Source organism: Equus asinus, chromosome 3 (assembly GCF_041296235.1).
Source record: "Equus asinus isolate D_3611 breed Donkey chromosome 3, EquAss-T2T_v2, whole genome shotgun sequence".
NCBI classification, from domain to species: Eukaryota; Metazoa; Chordata; class Mammalia; order Perissodactyla; family Equidae; genus Equus; species Equus asinus.
The window spans coordinates 5,128,559-5,149,604 of NC_091792.1; the positions used below are offsets into that span (position 1 = coordinate 5,128,559).

The following is a 21,046-nucleotide window of genomic DNA, read 5'->3' on the forward strand; positions in this document are numbered from 1 at the left end:
AGTACCCTTCTTCTCTATCATCCTTATCTAGATATGTATAATATTTATACTTCTCAAAGGACTTTTTTGAAAAATCACTGTTTCTTCCAGTCCTCACAACAATCGTGTGAAGTTGTCTGGACAGAAATCGTCGCCTAGACTTTAGAGAAGAGGGACGGGAAGCGCAGGCAGTCCTCCCTCCTGAGCTGGTTTGCGCGGAGGGAACTTTGGCTACAGCCCATCCCCCCAGCTGCATATCCGTCGCTTTTCATTATGCAAAGCTGCCTTGGGGTTTGCAAGTTACCAAATAAATCCTGAATCATATTCTAATTTAAGATAATTCTGCAAGTGATTTGAAATGATTTGTGTAATTGGATACTGTCCACCATGCACTCTAAATAGCCTTGTGATTTGGGAGCTAGTCTTCCAAATAAATGCCGAATCAAGTGGATAATTGATTTAGTTTGAACTTATCCATGAGTGACAGGAGATGACCAAGCAAGCATGAAAGGCATGGGTTCCCACAGGAGAAATCTTCTTGCTCAAATAGCTAAGCAGATCAAACGCAATTACTGAATGTCTGCCTTCACGTGGCCCCCGAATCCTGCTTAGATCATTTAACTTTCTTTAATTTATGGGCAAGTTTGGAGGGCTGCTTTTACCTCTTCTGGACTCAGACGAGCAAACCTACCAGTGAATAGACAGATGATAGTTTATAGCCTACTGTGCTATGTCAGATGCCCCCGACTCCAAAAGAGAGGAGGCGTTGGAAGAATGATTATATATATAAATAGTTAAAGGGAAAAAAAGACCTGCTCATGTTTAGGGCTCGACATGCATCTCTGTCCCCCAGGGCGTTTACATTTCAATGGAATATGAAATAAAATAATCCATTTCCAGCATTTAGTTTCTATGGTTCATGACTTTGGAAAAATGCCTTGAGGTTTGCGAGTCACTGCATAAACCTTGGTAATAAACATTCACTGTGACATACATATTCTATTATATATGAAATGTAATTTTTGTAAATTGACCATAAATCTTGTTATGATTTATATCTCATTGCATTTATGATTGAATCTCTTTGCCGTGTTGGTACACAGATCTACGTGCAACATATACTCACATGTCTGTGTGTCTGTGGTGGGTGAGAATATATTGACCCCTTTAGTATGTCATAATGGGTGGGAATTCTCAAATAAGCAATAAGCCTTTTGAAATTTGAGTCCAGTTACTCCTAGCAATTTTATAGTTCAAATTTACAAATGCTTTTAAAAAATTATAAATAAGTCCACACAAGGTTCTTTGAACACCAAATAGTTTTTTAAGACTAAAGATTTGTTGGCAGCATGTAAATGGAAACATATGGCTTGTAGATCCTTTAGTATAGGTAAAGCTTTCAGGTCAACAAAATGTTTCTACTTGGAAGTTAACCTGCCCCATAACTTGGGAAAGGACATGCTAGAATGTTCTGTGGCGGCCAGAATATTAATGCTTATTTTCTCCTCTGAGGTCTGGACATAATCTGATGGGGTTCCCACTGTTTGCAGATGACGATGACTGTGGTCCCGTGCGATGCGATCCCCACGCCCAGTGTGTTTCAGAGGGAGAGGAGGCCATATGTCAGTGTTTCAAAGGATTTGCTGGGGATGGACAGCTATGTTCTGGTAAGAACAAAGGCCAAATAAACACAATGTCTGGGAAATCGTGAACCAGAAACATTCTCTCAGCTCATTTTGATTCAAACTCTCCAGAAGGATTTACGTAATCAGCAGGATTGAATAAATTGCTCAATGTTAGCTAAAAAGATAATGGATGGCATGTATAGAAAATATGAAACGTATTAGATGCTGATATAGTACATTGAGTTTATGTTAAAATTACATGATATATTCAGTTGACATTAAGAAGAATTTATAATTAGCTTTGGAGGCATCAATTTGAGTTCAAGTCAAATTTATAAATTCATCAATTCCATTAAAAACACAAAACTTTTTTTCTCCAAAAGCTTAGGTCATAAGTTTTACTTTAATAAATAGGTTGTACTGAATAGGTTTCTATTTTATATTGGTAGCTTCAAAATTTTAAGTTAGGGATTACTGTAAAAATCTCAGTCCTTGTGCTCTGAAACTCTGGCATGAAGTGCCTTATTTACACATACTTAGCTAATCGGACACATGAGAAACATGTAAAAATTGATTCAGAAGTGAACTTTATGTCTAAGATGCAGGGTTTGCATTACATGTGCAAAAAGTACCTGTAAATAGTGCGTGATCATATTATACTTTTCCTTTCCTGCTGTTCTCGTTGGTATCAGGACTGCCTGCCTATTCACTAGTTCATCGTTTTGTCCACAGATGTGGATGAATGTGAGGTGGGAAACTCGGTGTGCCCCCACCCCTCCTCTCGGTGCGTCAACACTGAAGGTGGCTATGTCTGCCAGTGCTCGGAAGGCTACCGAGGCGATGGGATGCATTGTCTAGGTAAGAGAGCGTGTGTGCCAAAGGAAAGGGTGGAGGCAATCTTGGAGAATCACGAAATACCATGGGTGTGGTGGCCCGAGGAAAGACAGGCTATAATTGGATGCCACACATGTGAAGACTGAAAAAGGAGTTGCGTGACTGTTCACACTGCCATATTTCAGTTCTTGGTGTGTAGTCGAGTTTGTGCCCTTGTGCTCTTACTGCACCAGTCAGCTTCAAGACCCTGCAGAGGTTGTTTACCTGCCTTTCTGATTCTGTTTATCCCCCTGCCTTTCTGATTCTTTCTCTGGTGTTTGAGTGGTACCGTGCCTCGTTAATAGTCCATACCTTGAGCCATCATGGAGGGAATTGGACAGCGTTTCCTTTGTCACTGAATTTGGCCCTTGAGCTGGGTGAACTGCAGAGCTGACGTGGGTGAGGCAAAAGTCACTGCTGTGTGCGTAAAGGAAAGTAGGTGTGCTTCTTTGAGAGGGCTTGTCGGGTGCCTCTTGATACGTTCAGTGGATGGGAAAGTCAAACCACTGGCGTTTAGGTGCAAGTAAAGAATGATTAAGACCTCTTTCATCATCACTGTCCTCTGCCAAGGGCTGGGTGTGGCGTGTTGACTGAGAGCTCACTTAGTGGATGTCTTGTCCCGTTCCAGCTGTCAGTAGCATAGCATCACTGTGCAAGTGAAGACCTGCCTGGAGCCATCGTCGCCCAGTGAAGTGGTTATCTCAAGTTTTACAGGGCTTTAAAATGTCTCTTTCTGTATTTTCTTTTCCTTCTGAAAACATAAAAATCTTTTCACGGTGAGGGGCAGATGCCCTGATAAGAAACTAAAATGGTACTGCTTTCCCCTGCATGTTGAGGTTAAAGATGAAATATCAGTCACAACCACCAATTTTCAGGATCTGGTTGGTTTAAATCAAACCTTTATCAGATTAGTTTTGTGGAGTCCATAGACATCTGTAAATGCTCTTTAAGCACATATTTGGCTGTCAGTCAGGAAAATGTCACTGCTCTAATGAAGCAGCCTCATAGATAATTTAGATAAACAGGTTTTACATTTAATTTACTTTGAAGAGAAAGGAAGGTATACTTTCTTGGATGTTTAAACTCATTTGGCTCTGGATTCTCCGTGTGTTACTAACCCACCTCGTTCCAGTAGCAGACACTCAGCGGGGTGTCACAGCGCAGCCTGCCTGGGTGGCGCGGAGTTCTCAGGCCCCGTGGAAGCAGCGGGCTTGTTCCTGGTCTCTCTTCCTCTCTCTCTTTTCCTCCTTCCCTCCCTCTTCACGTATACATGTAGATACAGCATTTGGAACCAGGCCTGGCATGTCAATAACAACACAACAAAAGTGTTGTTATTCTTGAGAGTAGTTGTGTTTCTTGGCCAAGAGGATATCTTTGGTTTTGCGTCTAGGAAAAGCTCTCTCTCACTCTCAAGGTCACAGTTTGTAGAGATTATAATAGGAAGTCAGTAAGGAAAAAAAAGACTCAGTTCCAGCCATTCAGGATAGCAACTCAATGTGACAAATCTTTAGTTGACCCCTACTGTGTACAAAGGCACAGTCCTAGGAAGTGCGAGGAATACCAAGATGAAGACGGCGGTCCTTGCTCGCAAGGAGGATATGATCTGAAAGCGGTACAGCCACGACAAGGGGTGAAGAAAGGTATGCACCATAAGAGAAGCAAAAACTACAATGGAAGTTCGAACAGGAAGAAAATTTGTTTGAGGTATTGGGAGAGACTTCATGGAGGAAGTAGCATCTTGGATGGACCTTGCGGCTTGAGGAAGTTTTTATTAGGCAGAAATGTGAAGAGGTGGGAGCATTGCAGCCATGAAGATGTCACAGGTCTTCTTTGAGGGGTGGCTGGAGAATAGCCTCATGGAGCACTAAGTGAAGGTTGTGCGTGAGGGAAAACAGAAACTGAGGCTGGTAGGGTGGTGTCTTAGTCTGCTCAGGCTGCCATAATAAAATGCTGTATAGACTGGGTGCCCTGAGCCATAGGAATTTATTTTCTCACAGTTCTGGAGGCTAGAAGTCCCAAACAGGCGCTGACTGATTTGGTCCCTGTGAGGACTCTTCCCGGCTTCCAGATGGCCACCCTCTTGCTGCCTACTCACGTGGCCTTTCTTCTGTGGCTCGTAGAGAGAGAGAGAAAGAGATCTCTTGTGTCTCTTCCTCTTATAAGGACACCAATCCTATTGGGTCAGGCCCCACTCGTGACTTCATTTAACCTTAATTACTTCCTCATAGGCCCTATCTCCATGTATAGTCACTTTGGGGGTTGGGCCTTCAGCATATGAATTTTGGGGGGTACAATTCAGTCCATGGCAGGCAGGTCGAGTTACGCTTGTGAGTAACTAGAATCTGAGAGTTAGTCACTGGGGTTTTACTTCTCTAGACCTGCGTGTCCAAGAGAAATAGAATGTCAGTGACACAGATAATTTTAAATTTTCTAGTAGCCGCATTACAAAAAGCAGAAAGAACCAGGTGAAATTAATTTTAATGTTTTATTTAATCCAATATATCCAAAATATTGACATTTTAATATATGATCAATATAAAATTATTGGGATATTTTGCATGCTTTGTTATTTTGGTGCTTAGTCTTCAGACTGTGGCGTGTGTCTTACATTTACAGCACATCTCGGTGTGGGCCAGCTGCAGTCCAGGGGCTCAGTACCCACAGAGGCCAATGGCTGCCGTATTGGGCAGCATCACTCTGGGCAAGAGCGAGCCACTGGCAGCATTTGAGTGAAGTAGTGCAGTGCTGGCGGATGTGGTTCAGGAAGCTCAATCTGCACTGGCGTTTGGGAGTGGAGTGGGGGAGAGAAGGGATGCTGCTCTTCTTATAGTAATGTAAACTTGAAGAGAGGAAGGAGCCAAGCGTTAGGCTGCTGGTACCTGAGAAAGAAGAAGATGGGTAGTTGGGAGAGAAAGTGAAGACTTAGTTCATACGTACACAAAAAAGGCAAAAGTGTTTCATTTGCTATGATGTGAACCTGTACATGTTTGCCTAGGGATGGTTTACCAATCTCCAACTCTCCCACTGAGCTACTTGTGCTGGGAATTCCCTTCCTTCCAAGCAAGAGGAAAACCTCCAGCCTCATGCCAGGAGCTTACGCAAATGGGCATGCAGCCCACAGACTCTGTTCGTCTCTCTCTCCAATGTTCTTGATAGAATTTTTGAATCTCAAATGTGTAGAGCTCTGAGAATATGCAGCATGACAGAAGCTGAAGATGCTCCTCTTCCAGAATGGTGGCTTCACCAATGGTGTGACCCTCTATTCCTCCTCTGTGCCCCACTTTTCTCTCCCTAGCCCCTATTCCCTTTTTTTTCTGGCAGATATTGATGAGTGCCAACTGGGCATGCACACCTGTGGAGAAAATGCCAGCTGTACAAATACAGAAGGAAACTATACCTGCCTGTGTGCTGGTGGCCTGTCTGGACCTGGACGGATTTGCCCCAGTAGGTTGGTGGGTGGTCTAGAGCCAAGGGGAGGGACTTGATTCTGGAAAATTCTGTACTCCCATGTATTTGCACTAGAGATTCTAGAAATCATTTGATTCAGTCGGGCTGGTGAGTTTACTTTCCTGATTAGGTTGATGCTGGGCTGGAGAATGTGAAATGGTCCAAGTTTTCTTAATTTAATAGCATCTGGAATGAATCCTTTTTTTACTCACAATTCAATAAAGGTGGGAATACAGGTGGTTCTCTTAACTACTCAGCTAATGTCTTGCTTTGTAATGTTGATTTCTGGGGCCGCTGGAAAAGCTCGGCAGGGCTAATCAGGTCGGGGAGCATGTCTGGACTCAGCGTTTTGAATAACTTTCAAGGATTTTAAGATATTACTTTAAAAAGTCAGTGTTTCTTGATCTGAATTAGAACTCCAGCTCTTTTTTCTTTCTTTTTAAACGTTAATAACGACCGACTCCTGCTTCCTGAACCCCCTCCTCCCTATCACAGCCATATCTTCTCACCATCAGCACCTCAGAAAGGGTGCTGGCTTTATCCACCCCAGAGACCAGGATCAGGGCCTCTTTTCCGTCCCTGCCAGCTGTTTACCTGTCTCAGCTCTGCAAGCAGAAACATCCTGAGAGGGGCGTTGTGCGCTTGCTTGGGGCTCTGTTTTTTTAGTACATTATTTTCTCAAATAGTTTGTTCATCTTAAAGGTATTGGAAACCTGCTCATGTTTATATACTCAGCTACACACCCTAATGTTTTCCTTTGAAAGAGCAGTGAACCATTCAGTGAAAGCGACTTCCTTCCCTCTTTGGCTCTCCGTCTGTTGTAGTAACATTTCCTTTATGTCTAAGTTGCCAGGCTTGACTTTGAGGGTTCCCCCGAAAGTTAAGCAGTTCTTAGAAGAAAGCGTTGTGTGGGAGACGTTTTTGAGGCCCCCCGGATGCGGGCGGTCATGGGCTATGTTGGTAGGTGGTTCACAAGCCATAAGGAGACACCCTCTTAAAGCTGGCTGTCCCTTCAGTTAGTGTGTGTCTGTGGATGAAGACGTGCCTTCATAATGAGATCGGTGACTCGGCGTTCCTGCGGGGTCCCAGGATTGAGCCCTCTTTTACTTGCCTCCAAGATGCTTTCTGTCAGATAATGAGGAACCTAAAGAAAGAATGGCGGGCGTCATGGGGAATGAAGTCTGGTTAGCCAAGGGAAACTATTGTCACTGTGATAGTTCTACTGTCACTGAAAGACGTTATATCACAAATCGCTCACAGACATGAGTTCCTGATATTGATACCTGAAAGACCTAGTCGCTTCAGAAAGTAAAAGGAGTGTCTTTGGTTTTTCTAGACTCGACTGTACCCTCTCCTCCCAGGGAGGATGGCCACTACTCTGTGAGAAATAGTTACCAGGAATGTTCCCAGTCCTATGACGGGTACTGCCTCCACGGTGGCAAGTGTGTGTATCTTGTACAAGTCGACACACATGCGTGCAAGTAAGTCAAAGTGTCTTCTGCCTGCGCCGAGTCCGGTACTGCAGTCCACAACCCTTAGCTGCTCTGTAAAGTTTATATTGAGGAGATTTTTCTATTATTAGGTTTTTTAGGGAAAAATATGTAGATATATAAAGTGTGTGTGTGTGTGTGTGTGTATTGCACCCTCCCGGCGTATCACACCAGCCCCCCAACTGCCGGTAGTAAACAGAAATTTAAGGAATTAGTGATTGTCCCTTTCACTGAAATAACTTGATGTTACTACTGGTACAATCTGGGGTTAAACTTCTCATTTTGGTCAAAAAACTTAGATTTGTGAGAGAATCCTTAAAACTTTGATTTATTTTCTGCAAATATATTGAAGGCATCCATGACATGTTTCTGAATTTATAAAAGTGTTATGTATATTCATACTGGACTTCTTGCCTTCAATTCTCAAAAGTAAAATATATATAGATATATATATAATTTTCCTTCACTTCCTAATAGTTGACATTTATGTTTTTGTCGTTTAGTAACAACTGCTGGGGGCAGCCACTGCTGCCTTTGCTCCTTTTTGTCCCCACGGTGGCTTCACAGGGGCAAAACATCAACCTAAAAAGTAGGTTGGAGGAAGCCCCAGAACAGAGGCACGCCCCCCGTGTGCCCACCATGCTCACTGCTCACATGGACGGCCTTCCCCCGGAGCTCTAATAAAACCACACTCCCAATATCTTGTGTCAAATTTTACTTTCAATTACTTTCATATTTTGAAGGCAATATGAGGAAATTGATAGATACCAAAAAATAAATAGATGTCCGAATAAGTTATAGTCTATGACAAAGCGTGTGCGTCTGCATTATAAATCATGTCTGCCTGACAAAGATAATGAAAAATGCTCATGAATATTAGCAAAAATGACTCAGTTGTGATGGAAATCTGCTTTCATTTCATATGTGCACACTTCAATTTTCTGACCTAAGATATATCTAGCACTTAAAATAGTTATCCTTGATTTTGATAATAAGCATCAAATTTTTGCCTGTTCATGATTTCTTATTATCCCAAATAATGAGATTATGAAAACAGGTGTCCTCGTTTATTACGTCGTGGTTTGTTTTTCTTTCTGATACTTTAACTTTGGATTATAAAAGACATCATCATAATTTGAAGGGTACTGCAGGCTCACGTACTGCATTCAGAACGTTGTTTTTGTTTTGATCTGTTAGTGTCAATTCGTTAAATGATTTACGAACTCTTTAGCATACTGCTTTTCTTTCTGTTGTTAAATCCTGATGAAAATATCATGTTACCGTGGTAATGTTTTAAACATGAGTTGCTACAAAAATGACTTTAAACTGGAAATAACACTCAAATTTAAGGATTTTTTAATCAAAAGCAATATTTGAAATATCACCACAGTTCCCATTCGTCTGGATCATAACTTTGTTTTTGAATTCTACGTTTAGTAAAATTGTGGTTTAATCAAACATTCAACCCTTCCCTCCTCCTGCCCCGATGACCTCACCTTGTATGTTTTTAATTCCATGATAACACATCTCCAGGGAGCGCTTACCAGTCCGACTTTGATTAGAAACGCTGTACGGGCATCATTGCGCGCAGTGTTCTCAACGCAGCGAGCAGGTTCAGAAAGAGCCATCTTCCTTTCTGGCTTGGAGGCGACAGAAGGTCTCCTCAGATACAGAAAACCCCTGGCTGCCCCAGGATGCAGAGAATGTGTGAGCACTGGAAGGCTCCTTGCCCAAGGTCTTCCTCAAAGGTTCCCTGGTCTGGAGATTCTCAGAAGCTCCCCACCTTCTGAGCTCAGAAGAGGTCCTCACTCATTCTCGTCTGCCTTTGAACCAACCCACACCCTCCTGGCAGGTCTTCTTCAGCCAGGATTCCCCCAACACAGGCGCTATGAGATGTTTCCTGAAGAAAGGGGCGTGTAGTCTAATCAGTGTGAGAAACGCTGCATCCCCTAGCCTTCAAGGCTGGCTTCGTGGTACACTGCAGCGCATGAGAAAGTCTTGTTGACCTTTGTTTAGTCCAGAATTTCTTGAAATTGTTTGACCATGGAAACTGAAACTTATTGAGACAGGAAATCTTTTGTTTAACAGAAGATCTAATTAGTAACCCAAACAGCTAGGAGTGTGTGGCCTGCCCTTGTGAAGTGCTGACTGACTGCTCCAGGCCTGGCAGGCTGGGAGAGGCTCTGATATTGCAGCCTGCCGTGGCTCCCCACGACTCTTGCTCCATGATTGGTATATGCCTTGGGACCCTCACATCTCTGAAAGGATTGGAGGTGTGGCCCATTAACATTCAACAGTTCAAAAGTGGCTGCTAGGCGTTGATAGCAAGTGTCTATAACTACCTATAGCTAGAAATAAAACAGTATCCAGGAAGGCCTGGAATTACTTGGTAGTGCTTTGCACTTCCTACACTCGGATCCTGTTGTCTCTTGCATGGTCAATTCCAGAAGAATAGCTTTTCAGAGGTGCATAGAACTTGAAACCCTTTTTGGGAGTAGCCCTGTGTAGTAGAGAGAACCCACGCTTTGAAATCAGAGAACTGTTTGAACCAACCCTCCATCACTAACTGTGTGACCTCGTACGGATTTCTTAACCCCTGTTAGCCTCACTTTCCTCATCTGTAAAATGGGAATGTGTCATCGAAAATAAAATGAGTCAGAGTGCCTAGCACAGCATCAGACACGTAAGATGCTCAACAGATGCTCGTTCCTTCCCCTCCTCTCACTGACAGTGACTCGCTGGAGCCCCTGTGACCCACTCAAGGCAGAACTAGGAGTAGGACCTAGATCTTTGGGGGCTTCGTCTAGTGCTTCTTCCGTGCTGCCTCTTCCCACCACGGGGACTCCGTGTATTCATTCCTTCAAGTTCTTCTGGAATAAGGTGGGGACATGGATAGACAGATAGTCGATCCAGGGCCACAGAGAAGAAATCCCTAACAAGTGAGCGTTACCAAATGTTGAACAGGATATTTTTGAGAAGTTTATGCTCTTGCCAAGAATCATAGAATACACTCATTCTACCCAAGCTCCCCCCAGTTCCAGGAAGCGTGCGTTCCCGGTAGATGGCAGCATTGCTTAATTTACTGTCATCTGAAGGTTCACAGTGTGTGTGGGTGGCTGGTAATTCTAGTCACAATTTCACAAAAGAAATAGCAGGATGTGTGTCGGTGAATGCCTCCTTATTCCTCCATTTAGTTCCCCCCTGAAGAAAGTAGGCAAATGCTTGTGGTCACCACTGAGACCTTTCCTCTTGGGCCTACAGTGATTTTAAATAAAAAGGGAAAAATGTTTCCTCCGCAGACCAGGCTGTGCTTCCTGTTCAGGGACGACACGTTCTTTTATAGCCTGGTCTCCACTGAGGGACTCTGCCTTCAAATTCTTCCTTCCTTTGACCTATACTCATTGCAATCTGGCCAAACATTTGTTCGAAGATTCTCTTGGCTCTTAGGGCAGAGTTGCTTTGTGTTGGTCTTAAAGGTGGCTCCTTAGGATTTTAGCCTAACAGATTGATCTTTGATCGATTCTTAAAGAGGCGGTATACAAATAACCCGCTATCAATCCCAGGGCCAACAGACCCAACGGGGAGGTCCAGGCTGCGTGAACTTGTAAATCAGAGTGCTTTGAACTGCCCCTGATGGATTTTGCACATGCTACAAAGAGCTGAGTCTGAAAATGCAGAGGTGCAGAGATAGCTGGGTATTGAGTCTGAAAAACAGAAGCCTTTTTGGCCAGGGCTGACTGCTGACCTCCGTTTGTGTGTTGTCACAGCTGTGTTGTTGGCTACGTCGGAGAGCGATGTCAGCACCAGGACTTGAGGTGGTGGGAACTGCGCCACACCGGCCATGGGTGGCCCCGGAGCATCACCGTGGTGGCCGTCTGCATGGTGGTGCTCATCCTGCTGCTGCTGCTGGGCCTGTGGGGGGCTCACTACCACAGGTGACCTTTGCTTCTCATTGGAACTTTCCAATGCCTCCCGGGGGAACACCTGCCTTCTGTGTCTTCTACACACTTGCATTTACAAGTGGAATAACAGTAGAAGAAAAACAATGGCCCAGGATTTCACGCCTCTGAAACATCAGTAGTTTTATTCTACCTTGGTCCTTTCCAGTCTTTGTCCACACACCTGCCCAGCTTATGGGGTTGTTGTTTAGCATAACGCGTTTTTGTATTCCACTATTCTCTCTCAGCCTCACATGCTTTCCCCTCTACAGCCTGCCTAGCTGTAATTTTTCATGGCTGCCTTCCACTGAGTTGATTTCCCACAAAAAGTATTAGCTTTTGTTCAAGAAAATCAGTGTCTTCCCTAATTTGGAAGTTTCTGCTCCTTGGATTTTGTGTTTTCAATAATTTCAAGTTAAAAGTTAAAAACTGTGGAACAATAATATTTATACATTTAATTTAAAAAAACCCACTACATTAGGGTAAAGGAATGGGCATCACGTTGTTTACTCATTTTCCATTTCTCAGAAAGTAGGAGAGCATCCTCCTCCACTGTCGTCAATACTGGAAGCATTTTACGCACTGTTCTAGTTCGTGCTGTACAAAAATCAGCCAGTTGTAACACTTCTGGGCTGAGGGGGACTTTATTGAATTATCTCATTCAATCTTATTTTATGGCCCAACAACCTAAGACCCACTTAACTAATAGGTCCCAGTTCTCTGGGAACGTGCAGAATAGCTACCAGCCTCTGCAGATAAAGATCCAACCACATGGACTGGTCCTACACCACCCCCTCAGGTGGCAGCTGCCTTGCGTTATGGAGAATTCAGCCTGTTGTCCAAGAGGAGCTCGCCTGAGATCCTGCTGTATTGTAGTGTAGGGCGAAGAGCACGACTCTGGAGTCAGGGTGCACAGGTTAAAGCCCCAGTCCATGTGTAAATAACATCAGCTACATTATCTAACCTTGTATCCGTTAATTTCCTTTGCTATACAGGGGGACGAGAATAGTACTTGATTTATTGTGAGATTAATTGAGTTAATCTAAGTAAAGAATTTAGTGTAGGTCTGGCATAGAAGGCTTAATGAGTGCTGTCTGTTATTACAGTTTTCCCTGAGCTGTAATCTCCCCCAAAGAGTCACACGTTCCAAACCCTTTTCCATCTCGAGGCACAGGATGCTCAGACACAAACCTGAAGTTTTAATTCAGAGGTTCATCGGTAACCATTGTACTTTTCAGTCTGGAATTCACTCAATATCTTGGAGGTTTGTAGAAAGAATGTTGAATAGTCGTCGCTTGATCCCTTTGGACAGAATGCCAGAAGAAAAGTAGATGCTTGGCAAGTGGTGTAGAAAAATGGAAGCAAGAAACTTAGGTTCATGTGTGCCATAATTTTTAAGTATTTTTTTTTAATTCTGTGGGCTGAGACATGGTGCGTTTTATGTTCGGTTGATGTTCTTCAGAGCCCTGAATTAATGGCAGATTGCCGGCCTTTTAGACTTAGAATTCGAAGGCCAGCTCAGCTGAAACATGGCTGTAGACTTTGTGCACAAAGAAGCGTCTGACTCCCCATTTCCTAAAATCGGAAGTGATAGGGACTATTTCGTCACAAAGAAAATTCATCAGAACTCTTTTTTTCACACTGAAATGCATCCAGAGTTGTAAAGCTCTTTGTGAACGCATCTGCAGTTCTTTTCCCCATAGTCTGATCAGCAGGGCTGCTCACCGCAATGCAGACTTCCAGCTTTGTGCTGGACCACATTGGCACCACGGCCATATCCATTCTGATAGGATCTCGTTAAAAATGCGGTCTGAATATTGCCCTGTCGCTGAAGTGTACCAAGAGACACAGCTCTCGCACTGAGCTTTAAGCTGGGCGTGTTGGGTGCTTTTCTTTAAAAGGTTAAAATCAGGGCCGGCCCCACGGCTGAGTGGTTAAGTTCATGCTCTCCGCTTGGGTGGCCCAGGGTTTTGCCAGTTTGGATCCTGGGTGTGGACCTAGCACTGCTCCTTGAGCCATGCTGAGGCAGCATCCCACATGGCAGAGCCAGAAGGACCTACAACTATGTCCTGGGGCTCTTTGGGGAGAAGAAGAAGAAGAAAAAATATTGGCAACAGATGTTAGCTCAGGTCCCAATCTTTAAAAGAAAAAACCAAAAGAGTTAGAATCAGTTAATTTCTCCCCTGTAGCAGCCCTGGCCTGCTTTGTCTAGATTGAGTGTTTGATGCTATTTGTCTTGGTTATCTCTCAAAAGATTGAAGTTTGGGAACTAAATAACTTTTTAAGTATTGCAATATTATTACTTGATGAATCTTGATTTCTTGGAAGGACCCCCTCGTAAGAAATCAACAGGAAGTATTCTGTCCCCAACTATAACTTTGCAACTGTTTATATTAGCCACTTGCTTCAATTTTTTCCTTGACACCTTTGATTAAAAATACGAATAACCCACACCATTTCCTGGTACCACCCGTTACATCAAATTCACAGCTGCTGCTTTGAGGACAGGGAGCCCACCTGACACTAAATTTCCCTCCCGTTCACCCCCTCCCCCCTTAGTGCTTAATGTTTGTCAAACAAGGAAGTATTTATAAAACTGGGTTTGGAGTCAGGAGACCTAGTCTATTTCCTGGCTTGGCGACTAGGAGACAGTATTCTGTGGAGTCTTCCACTCCTTGTGTTCTTGTCTCTAATGCCTTTGAGCAGGAGATTGCAGTGGGCCAGTGGAAGGAACCTGGGCCTTGGGTCCTTATGACCCAGCTCCTGGGCTGCCCTTGGTCACTGTGTGCCTTGGGTGAGTCACTGCTGTCTTCCAGCCACCCGGCTTCACTGGTGAAATGGAGCTAATATGGTGTGTGTCCCACAACTTCTGTGATACTATTTCTGTAGACACCTCCCCCCCGCCACAAAGCTGTAAGCCCATTAAGGTAGAGACTTTGTTGGTTTTCATGCTGTATCCCAGTATAGGCTGCCTGGGATATAGTTAGTACTCAATAGATTTGTCCATGGATGCATCTCACAGAACCTTGGGAACACATCATCTGGAAAGTTCTGCCTTAAAAACCCAAAATTAAGCTCCTAGTTTTCTTAATATTTCTTCTCTCCTGTGCATTTTAAGTTCCTAAATTTCGGTAGCAGAGGTTGTTGTCCCTGGTCATCATTGAGTGGGCTACTGTTTTGTTTTGAGATTGTCTCACATTTTGGCTTTGTTGCAGGGCTCAGAAGCTGCTATTGAAAAATCCAAAGAATCCTTATGAAGAGTCAAGCAGAGATATGAGCGGCAACAGGCCTGCAGACAGCGAGGCTGGCATGTCCTCTTGCCCCCAACCTTGGGTAATACAACCAAAGTACATGAAGCAAGAAATTGGTTTTATGTTAATCCCAGTTCTCATTCTTCAGAGAACTATAGACTCAGAGAACGGAGACTGGAGTCTGTTATAGCTTCCAGCTGGTGTTCATGTTAGCCGACACCACAATATGGGGAGGCCCAGGGCGGGGGGTTGGGGTGAGCTGTGTCCTAAATCAAAGTAATCAGACAGGCTAAAATAGTGCCTTAATTTAATGGCATAAGAAATTTATGGAATCTTCTTTTCCCAGCATGTAATTTCTTCCTGTAACTTAGATTTCTATGTGTATGTGAAAAGTCTTTCCCAATTATTAGGTGATCCTTTTCAGATAGATGTCTTAAAAGCCCAAGATTATGCTCCTAATTTTCTTAATATTTCTTTTCTCACACACATTTTAAGTCCCTAAGTGTGAGCAGCAAAATATTTGCCAGATTTAGCAAATAAAAGTACAGGACAGCTAGTTAAATTCATACCGATACTGAAAGTTCAAATTTAAATTCCAATTTAACCGGGTGTCTTGTGTCTTATCTGGCCAGCTGGCGCATCTTCCAAGATGCGTAGTGACTGGGAAGTTCAAGATGCCCCATAGATTACCCTCTTCAGTAATTGACCTGAGAGCTCTAGAGGGCAGACTTGGGACACGCTAAGCTCTCTTGAAACTTGGAATTTCCATTTCCAGAACCCTGTCAGAGATAGCTTGATTGGTTCAGTGTGTGCTCTTGGTATTATTTGTGGTGTGTATTGTGGCAGAGGCTGGACTGTATGGCTGGTCGCTAGGGGACTGAAACTTGTGGGCAAATAGGGAAAAGGCTGTCAGGGAGAGGTTATGGAGGGGCAAGGCAACATTTGGGGTCCTCCCCACATCGTTTCTCCCACTCCCCTGCCTCCACCTCCTGCATTCCCAGAAAATAGCTTTCCTGTGGCTACGCTTTTGACCAGCATGTTACCATCTGTCCCTGCCTGTTATAGACATTCAGTGTATACTTATTTTTTGGTTGAACTTGATATGGAAATAAAATAAGAAATGTAAATTCTGGCCTTGCCCTCCTATCAACTGGCTATCTAATCTTCAGCAAGTCACTTAACCCCTCTTTCCTTTTCAAGACACCAAGGGGTTCAGATCAGATGCGCTCTAAGATGGCTTCCGTCTGAAGGGATTCCATCAGTGTGTGACTCTGGGTGGACTTGGCTATAGGACGTCCTCAATGCTTTGAGGCCTCATGACTCTGCGGACTTCTAAATTACCCGGATTGCACTTGTCAGTCTGTATGGTATTTCATTCAGGTCTTGGGTAGCAAGTTTTAATTCATCTTATTTAAATCATGGGAGAGAAGGAGAAACACAATCTGTGTATATCTAGTTTTTTAAAAAAATCAAGAACACTTGCCGCAGTCACGAGCAGCTTGTAGGCTCCGAGCTATGGTGGGAGGCCTGGGGCTGCTGAGTTCCGTCCTCCTGACTGTCAGAACTGGCCTGGACGCCCACTGCTGCTGCAGACACCAGCGAGCAGGGGAAGGAGCTGAGCACCCAGACCACGAGCAGACGCAGCAGAAACAAATCTGGTTCCATCAGCTGCCTTCCTCATCTCAGCCCAGAATTCTGGGATCTACATTCTTCTGACAGAGAGGCATGTGGTTAGAAAGTTTGCCGTGCCGGGGGCTGGATTTTGACTGGAGCCAGAAATAATGGGCATGTGCACTTAAACAGCAGGTCATGTATTGATTTTGTGACAGGTTGCCACCAGGAGACCATTAATGAGGAGGTGGCAGCAAAGCAAGATTAGTATGGTGGAAAACAAGAAAATGAAAACACAGGTTCATAGGATTCATCCTTCCATCACCAACATTTCTCTCCCTATTTGACTCCACTCGTTATTCCTTCCTACACTTTTCTCAAGGGAAATATGAGCAAGGAGATTTTTTTTGGTTCCCCTTTTCTCATGGTGCTTCTGATCATGGGCTCCTTCCTGTGGAGGGTCAGTTTCTGGACCCACGGAGCACAATCAGCCAACACCCTGCGGCAGTCCCTCTGCTGGGTTGCTGATTGGCAAGGAAGGACCTAGCCAAACTGCGTCCTTTATCTTGGGCACGGGGCGGTCTCTTCTCTTCCCTTTTATCATGGATCTCTTTCAATATCTAATCTATCCAGTGTGGATGGGGGGAACCAGTGAACTCTGGTCAGCCTGCACTGCAAGTGCCCTGTCCCTTGGGGACAATACAAATAATGACAACAATAATCATTTTGTTGACCGAAGAGAAATGTTGTTGTTTTCTGGGCCTGCCTTTTAGAGTTCTGGTGCCCAAGCTGTTCAACCATGAAAAAGCATTTCATGGATCACTGAGAAACAGTAGATGCTCTATTAGTTATTATTACTCATGAATGAGCCCTGATTACTCAGAACTTAAATTAATTTTATTAACTAAACACACACGTATTTGAAAAGTTGGGGCACACACGTATATGAGATATCGTTTGTCTGGCCTGTGGGCAATGCTTAGAACACTTACAGATTCTTGGATTGCTTAGAGTAAGAAGTAGTCCCTAGGGACCCATGACCCAAAATGTGGGATTCCAAAATTAGCACAAATTCTTCAGTAAACATATCGGTAATGCCTACTTGCTTTAATAGAGAGTGACATAGGATTTCTCATTGAAAACGGAATCTGTCATTAGCCAGAAAGAAATTTGACAGGGCCTTTCTTTCAACTTTTCGCCTTCCATAGGATGAATGTGATGAAGCCATAGGCTTTTATTTAATGTATGTTGAGACAGTTTATGAATTATGATAATGTCCTCTCTCTTCCCTTTGTTCTCTGCAGTTTGTGGTTATAAAGGAACAACAGCAAAACCTCAGGAGTGGGGATCAACCTGTGCACCCCAAGGACGGCGAGACAGCAGACATTGGCCAGTTTTCCTCCCTGGAGCCTGGTGAATGGTTATGTTTACCTGGATGCTGAATGCTTTCCTGCGTGTGAAAAGTCTCATCTAAGCCCAGACGCAGTAGTTAAATTGTATACGCTATGTGAGCAGCTGGGCTGTATTGGGATGCCCTAGAGCTTTAGAGAAGTAAATTTGGACTGGATTCCTGTCTCACGTGAGGTTACTGTGTTCATTCGAAACTCCAATCCCATCGCTGTCTGCTGTTGATCAGTCTGAGCGAGCACACGGAGTGTTTTGAATCACGTTGGGTTTTGAGGTCTTTCCTGCAATTTGGGCCCGATATTGGTAGCCGTAGGTAGTTGCAGTGAAGTTATAAATGACTCTAAGAAAATGCGTCCCATGTTCGAGTAGGAAGAGTTCCTGTGAATTTATGTTGATCTGGGGGTTCTCCTCGGGATTTGGGAGCATTAAGATACCTGCCAGGGGCTGGCCCTCAGCCGGATGCCTGGCCGTCTGTGAAGTCCAGGCAGGCCACTGGGAGGAGGGCCGCAGAGCCGAGCCAGGTTCTCAGGCCCTCTGGAACTCAGTCTGCTTCAGGGAAAACAATAGTTAGACCCCGTTTGACGTCACACTTGAGCTGCTAATGAGAGGAGCTTCAGCTCCATCTATGTTTTCTGACACTTGCCCTTCATAAATATGCTTCTTGCTATACTCTCCTCCTCAGATTTCATTATAGAGAGTACACAGGCTTCTTGTTTTGAAAACCTCACTCTAAATTCCTCTCATACATATGTTGCCGTGTGACCTAAATTCAGCACAACTTTATTTCCTAATTTGAGGAATGCCTTGGATATTAAGGTACACTTAAGAATTGAATACTAAAACTGCAATAAATAGTATAGTTTTATATATATATATACTGTTACCAGTGTTGTTACCTGGATAATGAACACATTCAGCATTTTCGAAAGTGGCTTGGGCTTTCCTTGTTATTGGTAGCATTATTAGACAGTAATGAATATTTTGTAGTCGCATGCTACTTTTTCTTGAGGTGCTAAAAGCAAGTAATTCTTTGTTATGAAGGTAATCCTCTTTAGGGGTACATAGAATGCAATTTTGCAAAATAATCAATAGCACAATGATTTGACAAGAATATGGTTAAACTCAGAAAAGAACGAGGACCCAGCTGAGTACTCAGAACTAAATGGGAGCGTCTCTCTTTTTACTTACTCTACTGCAAATAGTTTGCCACATGTCTGTGGGCCACTCACATGACCGTCTCCCACTATGAGTGCTCCCATCCCCAGTCACATCCTGCTGTCTCGTAAATGACGGTGGTGAAAATGCATGCAGAGGTGGGCGGTGGGCAGGTAGAGTGGAGAATGAGATAAAAGATCAGGATTGGCTCTGAGCCAATGCCCTGTCTGTTCCCAGAAAACCCATTAAAATAAAACCCAGGCCTACTAGTGGTGGACTGTAGAACCATTTTCATCAACCTCAGCGAGCATCAGTTGATGCAGGTTACGTGCAGAGCACCATGCTAAGGGATAGGAATGCAAATGTGTTTAAAACCTGAGCTCTGCTCTCAAGTCCTTCATGGTCCAGATGGGGAAAGAGGAAAGAGGAAGTACGCAGAGAAAGCTAAGGAGCAATGGCAGGCGGCATAGTCCTTTAAATCATCTCAACCAACAAGACTATTTTAATTTTTTAAAACTTTGGTCCAGGAGCCAGCCCAACGGTGCAGCGGTTAAGTGTGCACGTTCTGCTTCGGCAGCCCGGGGTTCGCCTGTTTGGATCCTGGGTGCGGACATGGCACCACTTGGCAAGCCATGCTGTGGTAGGCGTCCCACATATAAAGTAGAGAAAGACGGGCACAGATGTTAGCTCAGGGCCAGTCTTCCTCAGCAAAAAGAGGAGGATCGGTGGCAGATGTTAGCTCAGGGCTAATCTTCATCAAATAAATAAATTGTGTCCAGAATGGTTTGAAAACGGATTCATTTTGGGTCTCATATTTCAGGTCTACTCTCCACTACTATTAGGGTCTTTCTTGCTGAAAATTGTAAATTGTGTGAATACTGAAATGTCTTTTTTCTTTTGTGTAGGGTCATTGCAACAGACATCGTGGAAGAAGGAGCCCCAGATGTATACGGGCACAGAACAAGGTTGCTGCATTCCACCGTCCAGTGGCAAAGGCTCCGGGCCCCAGGCAATGGAGTGTAGCTTTCATCTCCCCTCCTATGGGGCACGGCCCGCTGCTACGGGGGTTGAGAAGCCTCATTCTCTCCTGTCAGCTAACCCGTTATGGCAACAGAGGGCCCCAGATCCACCACTCTAAATGGAGCTGATTCAGTAAAAACTGGAATGAAAAGGAAGGTCAAGAAGAACAAACTGTATCGGTGGACAGTAATACTACGTTTCAAAAAGTAGAAGAAAAATACAGATTTGGGTTCTACCATCTCTACGACTAATCACCTACTCAGCATCCTAGAGGCAAATATGGATTGTGCTTTCGATTCTTCCTTCAAGCAAGTCCCGCTTCACATTTTCAAGTGAAAGCAACTGGGCGAATCACTAGGTAACTCATTAGAAACCCAATGGAGGTGCTTTGTAAACCATGTCGGCTTCAATAATCAATACAGAGAGGTGTTTTCCTGCAGCCACAGAAGAAATTTGGAGCTAAAAGCAGGCAATCATACTGGTTTGGTCAGCTATAAGGTAATTTCTTTAACCTGGACAGAACATTTAGCTCAATCTCATGAGATGGTTAGAATATTAAAATTACTGTTATGATACATTGTAGGCATTTAACTTATCGTTGGTGTGGTCCATGCTGATAATTTTGCAGAATAAATTATGATAAAGGAATGAAAAATGTACTAATTTATAGCCTGATCTCGTCAGAATTAGACACTTATTTTTTCTATTTTAAAATCTTTGAATAAAAACATTTAATTTTTAAAACATTACCCAAGAGACTTCAGTGTTTCTCGGTCATTACTATCCTTTCCCCCACAGGATTTTTTCCTAATGAAAATGTAAATTCTGCCTTTGTATGTTTGCAGAGAATTTTTACTTATTTTTGAATATGAGATTGTAAGCAAATTGCCTGATTTGTTTTCAGTTTGGACAGCAATTTCTTCTAATTATTTAAATAAAATCACCCTAAAACATAAACATTTTATTGTATATGTGGTTAAGTGATAAATGATAGTCTAAGGGGGTGTTAGAGTTGGACCAAAGTGATTTGCCAAGGTTTTTATTGTTACTCTTTTAAAATATATATATTTGAAATCTCTCTAATGTTATAAAGTAAAATTTTACAAGGTATTCCATTGAAATATCGTACTTGCAGCAGAGACATTGTTACCACAGATTACACAAGCTGATACACTGTGGATGGTCTGGGGCTTTGGATTATTCAGTTTATGTGCTAACTAGTCCATTTACTTATTCTTTTGTTTAAATTT

At 43.5% G+C, this 21,046-nt stretch overlaps 1 protein-coding gene across 16 annotated transcripts in view; it reads left to right on the top strand.

Moving 5' to 3' along the window:
- The window catches only part of EGF (epidermal growth factor), an 81,176-nt gene extending 60,423 nt beyond the window's left edge, over nucleotides 1-20,753 (top strand). For 4 of the 16 annotated variants that reach the window (XM_014839060.3, XM_070504577.1, XM_070504580.1 and 1 more), the window contains 8 exons: nucleotides 1,530-1,646; nucleotides 2,337-2,462; nucleotides 5,799-5,921; nucleotides 7,261-7,405; nucleotides 11,182-11,349; nucleotides 14,568-14,685; nucleotides 17,519-17,627; nucleotides 19,682-20,753. In XM_014839060.3, the coding sequence (XP_014694546.1) occupies nucleotides 1,530-1,646; nucleotides 2,337-2,462; nucleotides 5,799-5,921; nucleotides 7,261-7,405; nucleotides 11,182-11,349; nucleotides 14,568-14,685; nucleotides 17,519-17,627; nucleotides 19,682-19,914 (1,139 nt within the window). In that variant the 3' untranslated portion in view covers nucleotides 19,915-20,753. Of the gene's footprint in view, nucleotides 1-1,529; nucleotides 1,647-2,336; nucleotides 2,463-5,798; nucleotides 5,922-7,260; nucleotides 7,406-11,181; nucleotides 11,350-14,567; nucleotides 14,686-17,518; nucleotides 17,799-19,681 lie in introns of all 16 variants that reach the window. The other 12 variants (XM_070504574.1, XM_070504578.1, XM_070504579.1 and 9 more) reach the window with 6 other exon arrangements.
- The last annotated feature ends 293 nt before the right edge of the window (nucleotides 20,754-21,046 follow it).